At 34.2% G+C, this 10568-nt stretch overlaps 1 protein-coding gene across 4 annotated transcripts in view; it reads right to left on the bottom strand.

Moving 5' to 3' along the window:
• Positions 1-5665: 5665 nt before the first annotated feature.
• Positions 5666-10568, bottom strand: part of LOC132623360 (rRNA biogenesis protein RRP5) — a 45092-nt gene continuing 40189 nt past the window's right edge. For all 4 annotated transcript variants that reach the window (XM_060338105.1, XM_060338106.1, XM_060338108.1 and 1 more), the window contains exons 31-40: positions 10046-10191; positions 9785-9968; positions 9321-9419; positions 8567-8937; positions 8282-8458; positions 7102-7198; positions 6844-6999; positions 6540-6770; positions 6370-6453; positions 5666-6264 (exon numbers count right to left, since the gene is read on the bottom strand). In XM_060338105.1, the coding sequence (XP_060194088.1) occupies positions 6157-6264; positions 6370-6453; positions 6540-6770; positions 6844-6999; positions 7102-7198; positions 8282-8458; positions 8567-8937; positions 9321-9419; positions 9785-9968; positions 10046-10191 (1653 nt within the window). In that variant the 3' untranslated portion in view covers positions 5666-6156. The remainder of the gene's footprint in view (positions 6265-6369; positions 6454-6539; positions 6771-6843; positions 7000-7101; positions 7199-8281; positions 8459-8566; positions 8938-9320; positions 9420-9784; positions 9969-10045; positions 10192-10568) is intronic.

Genomic DNA, 10568 nt, shown 5'->3' with positions numbered 1-10568 from the left:
TGAGTGTGCATTTGCATACACTTCTCTCTGGTTCTCATCTTGCAGAAGTAGTGAGTATGCAAGATCCATACTAGGCAAGGGATTCATCATTAGAATATTCCCTCTTGCCTGTGTATAAATGTCATTTAATCCCATCAAAAACTGAATTAGTCTTTGATCCTGCAGAGATTTTGTTAGTTTTGCTTTACCCTCACATACACAAGGACATGAGCAGCATACAATGACATGAATAGCATCTAATTCATCCCATAATTTCTTGAGTTTGGTGAAATACTTAGCAACATCATCATTACCTTGAACCAGACTTGTTATTTCTTTTTGTAAGTGATAGAGTTTAGCACCATTTGACCTCCCAAACCTTTGCTCTAGACTTTCCCACAGTTCATGTGCTGTCTTAGAGTGTATAACACTGTCTGCAATGTCTTTTGTCAATGCATTTGTGATCCAAGTAATGACCATATCATTGACACATGACCATTGTTCATATTCTCCAAAGTTCAGATCTGGAGATTTGCAAGTTCCATTGATGAAACCAAGCTTCTTCTTGGCTGAGAGAGATAAGAGGATAGATCTCCTCCATCCCGGGTATCCTCTACCATCAAACACACTATTAACTAGTGTCATTCCTGGTGAATCTGAATTATTGAGATGGTAAGGGTGATTGGCATCATATGTGACTGCTTTTTCAGTGCTGCTTGCTTCAGCAACAGTTAGTGGTGATTGAGGCATTTGTCTTCACAGAAGAAGAGACAGAAAATATGATCTATGTTGATATTTAGACTGGATCGAGCTTACTGCTCTGATACCATGTACAAAATGTAATGGAAGATGATTTGAAACTTCTGTGTGTATTCCTCAAAAGAAGGAGCATCTATTTGTACATGTATCCTAAATAAGAATAAAAGTAAAGTTTAATTCCTATACAATTTTGTCTAAGTCCTATTGGCTACTTCTTAACTAACTTTGATTCCTTTCTATGTAAATTTGATAGTGACTTGTTCTTGTTCAACAAGATTAATTTATTACATGGGTAATATTTATTTATCAAGGTATTGGGCCATATCTTTGGTCTGCTGAATGTTGAGCCCATAGTTTAAACAACCCAATACACCAAATCACTACAGCAGCCCATTAATTGTAGCAGCCCATTTCATATCACAGCAGCCCATTAATTTTCTTTTGAACACGGCTGTTCTTCATCATCGACATCATCGATGTTCTTCATCATCGACATCATCATCGATGTCTTCTCTGTTCATCATCATCGTTTTCTCCATTAATTCCTACACAATGTAGCTCTTAATGTCAAGTTTGATATGCAAAAGGAGATGCAACTTTATTTGATGAGGTTAATTGCGGCCAATATTTGTCATATACGGAATATATTTATATGTGAAATTTTATGGAAATTTTAATAAATATAAAACTAAGAATTCATTATTTCAAATCTGTTTCCCAGAGTCATATTTATATAGTAATATGTTTAGTTTCCAGAATTCATACTCTGAAGTTTAACGTGATTCATGTAATTAATTTCCATAGCATCATGAGATGCCAGAAACAGCAGATGAATGTTTTGCACAAAATATATATGTTTAATGTGTTCAATATGTAATATATATTTATAATACGTAATAATATATATATATATATATATATATATATATATATATATATATATATATATATATATATATATACGGTATAATTTGTGGCAAAGGATGTTTGGTTGAACACTAAAACTGCTTCTTTTGGTTGTCAACAACAAATCCTGTTTATTTTCAGTTTTTGGTGTCAGTAACTGTCCAGCTACTTTACAGTTCAGCTTACTTGAACTTTACTTTTGCCGTAAAGTTTCTACTAGTTTTCTGTAACATTTCTTCAATTTTTTTAAATTCTAAAAGTTTATATGGTACTGTCTACCTCGAGTTTTAAAAAAAAAAAAAAAAAAAAGCAGTCCGGTGTACTAAGCTCCTGCTATGCGCAGGGTCAGAGGCTGGACCGGACCACAAGGGTACTCAAATTGGATCAGTGATCGATTTCTAGGTTTCGTCGTAAACCTAATTGGTTATTTCCAATTACGTAAATCAATAGTTCAAACCGCACTCAAAGGTAGGGCATTTCCCATTTTTATAGGAACTTTTGTACCAGAAACAATGATATCTCCAATTATACCCCTCTGGGATGTATTGTACGCAGCCTGATCCTGCATTTGTGTAAGAGGATGTATTTGATGCAAACAAATGCAGTATCGCATTCCTTGCGAGCCCTTTATTCGCCCTAAACTTCACTTATAACTGTATATATCAGCACGTAAAAAATCGTGAATGGAGAATGAGAATACTGATTTGATGGAAAAAAATTGTGGTCAGTCTTAGTTTGAAGAAGAAGAGAGACATAATTTTTAACTCAACAAAGAGCTGGGAATGGGGCAAAAGAAGCATATTGAGAGCAAGTCACGTGCATATCATGTGTTTTGGCTTCAACAATAGTTTTCTGATGGAAAGTTAACTTTGCATCAAACATGTTCATCTTTATTAGGGATGAATATATTAAAGATGCACTTAAACTTTGGAGTATACTTGAGGGATATTTGTTGTTAAGAACTTCACACACGTACCAGGTAAGCTTAGGAAGAAGAGAAAGAAGTTGCCAGTTTAAATGTTTACTAGTGGTATATTTGTGTTTTTACTTCCATAACGAACCACTCTAATTTGCAGTCACATTAGCCATTTACGAGTTCTCTAAAATTGCGACAACCAGAGGAGGATCCAGAATTTGGAGGATGCGGGTGCCACCCTTTTATATAGGCAATACCTATCACTAACCACAAAAGATCGAGTAGGAAGGATAGGTCGGTTAAATTAATTCTGGATTAATTTAATTAGGTCTTTTATTTGTAAATAAATTCGGTTTAGTTCATTTTTTTCACACTAGATTTAAAATTTAAATTTTAGTCTTGAAGAAAATGACAAAAACAATAACAAATAACTCTTGAACGAGCGTCCCCAGTTAGATAATTTGCTAAATATGTAGCATAATTTTTTTACATATTATTTGTTTGACTACATTAATTTACCTTCAATATTTTTGAGTTAGTTTTTTCAGTCTCAATTATCAAGTTTTAGGCAATTGTTTGCATAACAAAAGATTCAAATTTTAAGTATAGAAGAATCAACCCAGAATATCTAGTAAACTAACCTTTTTTATCCTTTAAAAGGCAATAAAATACTGCTCAAATTATATTCCAACACAGATTAAATGGCGCCATCAAAAAGAGAAAACTATATGTTAAATATACAAAATTAATTCAAATTACTTATCAAATAAAATTTCTTATGAAGTATGCTCTAATTATAGAAACAAATAAGGGTTATTGTAAATAAATGGGAAAAAAGAAAGATGCTGACGAAGGAGGATGGCGATGAGAGAGAGTTTCCTTTTTAGAACAATGAAGAGTAGAAAGAAGAAAAAAGAGGAAAAGAAAAGGAAAGAGGAGGAAAGAGAAGTGAGGGCATAGGGGAAAAATCAGATATCAATGCCTACTCTGGTTTCAAACTCGGGCACATTAGAGAAATAAAAACTTCAAGTGACCCGCACGAACCATTGGCACCACAGCAAGCCTGGTGCTATTTAATATAATAAAATTTATTTGGCATAACTTACATTATTATCTATTTATGGAACATAAATAAATTTTACAATAATTATATTTAGTAGCTAAAATATAACATATTTACTTCTTATAGCTACCACTTTTTTACCACTCATCTGATAACTTCCCACACCCCTAAATTTAAGCAAAAAAAAAAAGGTCTCTCTCTCCTATCCCCCTAAATACACGCCATTATGCCCAATATACCTTACTTTCCTCCAATTTCAAATCAGTTTTACAATAGTTCAACTTCCTTGTTTATCTCTAATTAACTACTCATTAATTTCACTCATAATTCAAATCTCATTTCCAAAAAAGGTAAGATTCTATACTGATTTTTACATTTCACCGTTTATTTAACTTATATTTATATTTTCGTTTTTTTTTTTTTGTTTGAATCAGCAATGCAACTCTAAATAATTAGTTATCACTGTTTGTTCTTGGTTGTTTTTTGTTAGATTCAAGTGAAATGGCTAAGAAAGTTTCTAATCCGATGAGGACTAGAGGTATAGAACCCGAATTTTCAATTCCCAATGTTTTGGATTGATATTTTAATAGTTGTTTTTCATATATATTTTGGCTATATTTTTAATTGTATTTTGATTATTATGCTCAATATTACTTATTATGGTTTCTGTTGACTATATTTCAGATATATTTTTCATATATTTTGACTATATTTAGAAAAATTTCAGAAAAAAAGGGAAAAAAGTTGCCGTCAAAACGTTGTTACCTCAATTATGAACTCAATTATGACTATATTTTAATTGTATTTTTTATTATTATGTTCAATATTACTTACTCTGGCTTCTGTTGACTATATTTCAGATATATTTTTCATATATTTTTCAAAATTTCAGAAAAATAAAAAAATAAAAAAAAGTTGCAGTGAAAACGTTGTTACCTCAATTATGAACTCAACTTGAATTCGATATTTCAACAGATGAATTCAAATATATATTCGTCGTTTAAAACGAGCTCTGTTCACTGGTTTGATATTGTTATTTTTCAAAGTTTTTTGATGAACTAGTTTTTGAACTTTTTTTTTTTTGGTTAAAAATATAAATGTACTTTTTGAATTCAATTTTTTTTGAATTTGTTAGTTGTTTGAATGAGATATGAGATCAGATATGGAATGGGAGGATATTTGTGTGAATCAGGGAACATTAAAAACTGATTTTAATTTAAATTGGAATAGATTTTGTTTCCATAAATATAACACTTTCAGTTTTCTCAGCATGTGTATTTCTATTATATTTATCCTATATTTAAGTCGACGCATCTACTAGCTAAATATACGTCCTCTAGCTACGAATTATAAATGTAGAACATGTAGTTATAGGTTAAGGAGCTAAAAGGTAGCTGTTTGTGAAAATTTTACTTTAATATATCTATATGTGTTTTCACAGATATTTGTATACATACTCGAAATTTTTGCCGAAACGTGCGGATGGTGTGGCATTCCTAGCTCATAAGGTAGATCGCCCCCAGCGAAAACCACACAAGGCATAAATACGTAAAGACATTTCCTGGCAGCGGATCCAAAAGTCAACCCTATGTTCCATAAAGTTTGTACTTGTACACTTCTGAGTTCTGACCATTACGCAAGTTCTAATGAAATTACCCGGGACAGATTTAACTTTAAAGTAGACTTATGGTTGTAAAATTGTTTTAAAAATTGTTTTGCTTTGGAAGCATTAAGAACTGAAACAATGAATGAAGAATTGTTGCCAGGTGTGCTTGTACTACTTCCTTCTTCTTTTTTCCCTTCAAAGAAAAATGACACTTCACTTAAACCCCATAAGTTTGTCTTGTTGCTCCTTTTACCTTTACAAACACTGAAAAAGTATCCAGAGGTCTCCTTTAGATATTTCACAATACCAAAAGGACATACAATAGTTATTTGCCATTTCAAGACTTCATATAGATAAACATACAGAAATATAATAGCCTACATTCGAACTCTTGCTGGACTTTTGGCTTTTTAAGAAACGGGAAATAGCATGGAGATAATCAGTAGTGGTTCACCTACTGGAATTGCGCAATAAAATTTATAGCCATACAATGAGTTCATTTTCATTTGCTAAAATTATATTGATAATAATACACACAGAAATGCCTAACACTATCATATTCCCCTTGCATAAAATCGAGGTTTTCTTTACACCAGTTTCTCAGTGCGTGCCAAAAATTACTCTTACAAAATTGAAGTGACATTTCGAGAATCCCCACATACACATGCTTCTCTGAGCATTGCATTTCAATCTCCTAACTGCTCTATTCTCAATAACTGAAGTGTCGTCCAACAATACAAGTTGGTTATATTGCTGGGGGCGTTACTTTCAACAGATCCTGTAGCCACTTTTAGTCGTGTTTGTACGTCAAAACAGCATGAGAAGCAGACAATTTCAACCTCAAGGTGATACCATCTGTTCTTCAGCACTATGAAGGACTCTGAACCATGTCAAGATACTCACATCTCCACGACTGCTGGATTTAATTCAAGCAAGACTGCTCTCAACATATTCCATTGCTTTCCTTTTCACAGCCTCCATTCGTTCATCATCACCAAGCGTCTTTTCATACTCAAGATACTTCTTAAAGAGGAACTGCAATCCAGACATCACAAGCAATTAGAAAAGGCCCATCTTAAAACAAGAAAAACCAATTGAAGAAAATTTTCAAGAATATTCTTGGAAATATATAAGGATCACCTTCATCTTTTTGGGTGGAAGACTGAGAGTAATTGCCCTTTCAAATAAGGCACGGATCACATCTGCATCTCCCAGTCGAATCTCCTGTTCATTTGAATTTAATTTTGAGTCATGTACAGTCGAAAAGATTTATGTCAACACGCACATAAAAGAGCAGTTTAGTACAGTACCTGATCAAGATAAACGCTCCACAGATCAGTTCTCTTAGGATACTCACGAAGCATTTTCTCAAACAAGGAGCGACCCCTATCAGGAACTCCACACTTGAACTCTAGAATTGCAGTCTGTGTAATAAAGTTAATATGTTTGTGCGGAGGAAGACTTAGCAAAGCACGATTCACCACTGACTGGATTCCATCTTGGCTTTGTTTCAATAGCCACTGAACCCGCCTGAGCCAAACCTAAATGAAAAGAGGAGAAAAAGAGTTAGCAATAGTTAAATAGGGATCTAAAATCACTTCTAGCTGTCAGTACCTTGCACGAATGCTTGAACTTCTTAACCATCTTGTTAAGAAGTTCATCTGTGAGTTTGTGTTGCTCTGTCCTCTCATACATTCCTAACAAGGCCAGATGCACTTTTTTGGGATCACAATACTGCAATGCTCTTTGGAATACTTTTGCAACAGCTTCCTGGATCGTAATCAAGAATATGAGATTCAGAGGCAAATATTGGATTGCAAAGTGAGATGTAACAAACATATAGAATGGGTCAATATCATTGTTTTGTCGTACCTCTGGGGGATTTCCATACTCGTTTTCTAAATTAAAATAGGCAACCCAAACATTCAGCTTCTCCAACTCTTCTCGCACGTTTATTGTCCTTAAAGCCCTTGAGAAAAGAATCAAGACACAATTAACAGGTCATACATAATTTTCAATCACATTTTACTACTCATAGTACCTAAGAACACTTACGCACAGGAAAGAACAAAAAACACGGCACTCCCACATGGCCAAGTATGACTTTGCACCTCATGTGGTTCTTTTGAGTGTTCCATGCAAATGAACCCTTTCAGAGAAAAAAGGTTATATTCAAGAGGCGTGCCTGACTCAACAAACTACAGAGAAGAGGGTTTTCATTATACAACAGCTGCTTTATGTGTAACCATGATGAAGAAAACTGCAACCATTTATTCCTTCACTGTCCGTGGCAACTCAGATCTGATCACTAGTTTTAAACCTATTTAAGATGCATTTTACCATGCCTCATACAGTGAGGGATCTCCTAACCATCTAGGGGGTTGAAAGAATAAGGAATACTACGAAAAAAGATTTGGATAACTGTACCAGCTTGTCTTTGTTGGATATCATGGAAGGAAAGAAATGCAAGATGTTTTGAAAGAAAAGCAGATTCTATACAGAAGATCAGTTTAGATGCTTATGGCTTTTTGGTGTAATCTTCAGGATGTCAAAGATGATAATAGCTTGGTAGATCTCATCCACTCACTACAGGGATAGGAATTGTAGAGAAGGGACCCTTTCTTGTTTTCTTTTTTTTTGTATAGGAAGGTTCTGACTATGTAAATGTACTAGAACCAACTTTGTGCTAGATATTTCTTTTTTCCTTTTTCTATCAATATGCATTAATTACCTGTTCAAAAAAGAAACTTTTTCGAGGTTGGCAATTCAACAGGTTAAACAGGCCATTAATAAAATTATAGTCCCGCTGGCATATTGACTGTTCTACCACATTGAAGCACAAGAAGCATACATAGTTTAGAAGAGAGACAACAAAAATAACAGCTCACATCCAAGATTTTAAATACCAATATGACCAAAGGTTTAGTTAAAGGATAAAATTTCAACTACGTCTTTATACTACCAAGATGTTTGCTTGTTTCAACTCTTTATTTGCCAGAAATGGAATTCATTGTTTGTTTTAGATGAGGAGAATATAACTTCAAAGATTTACCGTTCTGCAATCGATCGTGCCTTCTCAACATCAGCCAAAGACAGAACGAATGCCATGTACTTTATCCAGACAAAGCTGCTATTTGGGGAACTTCTAACTAATTTCTCAAACTCATCTTCATCTCTGGGAATATCTTTTTCCAGTAATCTTTCCTCAGCTGCTATAATTTCTTGTTCCCTGCATACAAAGATTGTATCATATGAAGACAGTTATGATATAGTTCCTCCCTGTGAATTAGTAAACCGAAGAGGAACAGGTAAGAAAGATTAATGATTCAAACAGTACCTCAATCTTTTTGCTTTTTTTGCAGCATGTTTCTTGTTCTTGTCATCTGAAGTATCTAAATTGGTAGCATCACCTGAGTCTTGATTAATTACATCACCCATATCCAAATTTTCTGTATCATCAAGTGGGACCTCCAGGGGTGGTATGGATGCCCGAGATTCAACTTCAGCAAGGAACAGGTCCTTCCCATCAACAGATTCACCATCAAGATTCTCCCGTCCTTGGGAGCTCCTCTCAGGTGAAGGAGTTGACTCAATACCTATGGAAAGAGCATCTCCAGAACTCAGCTTTGTATCTATTTCACCACTTGTAGCATCATTAAAATATGAATTCTTCATCCCAAGTGAAATTCGATGTCTTTCCTTATCCACCTGACAAAAATTTTAAAAAATGAGTTTGAATGTAACACACCCAGATGGCAGAAATGACAGCCGAAGTCATCACTCATGCAATTCTGGAGCTACATTAGCACTTGTAATGCTTCAGAAGGATGATAAAAGAATTTGACATGCTAAAATTAAGTACCAACTTTTACAATTCACTTATATAACATGGTCTAACATTGTTAATATTGTCCCCAAACCAGGAGATGAAAAACCATGAAAAGAACATAGAGAAGAAAATGAAACAAGGCACATAAACAAAATTCTTTTCCATTACTCTCCCTTTTCCTTTTGGTTTGATAAAATTCCACCTATTTCAAAATGTTTGTCTACACTGCTAAACTGTAGTGTCATACTGAACAAGCATTTACCTTCAAAATCTTTGCCCTCACTCTATCCCCAGCTTTGTGTATAGAGTCAATATTGTCGACATGATTGTCAGAGATCTCTGAAACATGGCACAATCCAACCTAGAAAATGAAGCGGGAATCATCAGCATACAAGTAAGCACAAGCTTTCAGCTAAGAACAATAGCTCATCAATATTGCAAACTGACGAGAAAAATACATTCATGATTAACATCAGAACTTTCTCAAAGAATAGAGAATTTTCTTATAGCTGATAAACATACAAACAGGAAAAGACACACTTATCAGTAAGGAGTGGAGAAATTACATTACAGCTGATGAAATTACAATAACGTAAATGTACACTGAAATAGTAGTTATGAATGAAGTGAGTTTGACCCATGTTCAAAAGTAACAATGTGTTCACTTAGGTCATAACTTACTATCCAAAGGCAAGTCATAACTACTGGAAGTGACCTGTTACATACCATATTTGTGTGATCAACTGTGATAAACAAACCATATGGTTCAACTCGCTTGACTCTGCCAGATATGACATCCCCAACAGTCAGATTATTTAGAGCATCTTTATCAGACTTGGAAGCACCGACTGCATTTGATGTCCTTAGAGTGACTTCAACTCGCTTTGACAATGGCTCCACGGAGACCACCCTGCAGTAAAGGAACTTAGTATACAACAATATGAGGATTGAGACAATAAAAAATTTATCCATACTGAGAAAACTTACTTGCCAATGACAAGTTTCCCTACAGGGAATTCTTTCTCTGGATTTTCCACATAACGATCAGACAAATTTGACAGGAGAACTTTTGCATCAACTTTGCGAGAAAGCATTACGAAGCATCCTTTCGGTGTTACATTTTTCACATATGCCTAAAAAGTAAAAAATGGAAAAGAAGAAAGGAACCTCCTCATTAATTTAACTTGCAGATGGAGGAGATCAATCATAACTATAGATGCAGTAACATCCAAAGAGTGAGACCTAAAATGATTATACCAATGAGTATTGAGTATACAATCAGTATATATCCTCTGTTTTTTTTTTTTTAATAACCGAGAAATCAGTTCATATCCTATATGTTGAACTATTTTAATGGAAACCAGTGTTATCAAAAGAGAAAAGCTCAAAAAGCTCTAAAGTCAGCTGGGGCTTTAAGCGCAGATAAAGCATGGGCTTTAATGAAAAAAGGCGCAATGGTGCAAAAATAATAATATATATTTGCTTAGCAAGACTAATAATAATAAGCATG

The sequence above is a fragment of the Lycium barbarum genome, chromosome 12 (genome assembly GCF_019175385.1).
Source record: "Lycium barbarum isolate Lr01 chromosome 12, ASM1917538v2, whole genome shotgun sequence".
Classification (NCBI taxonomy): Eukaryota; Viridiplantae; Streptophyta; class Magnoliopsida; order Solanales; family Solanaceae; genus Lycium; species Lycium barbarum.
This window is presented reverse-complemented; position numbering and strand designations above follow the sequence as displayed.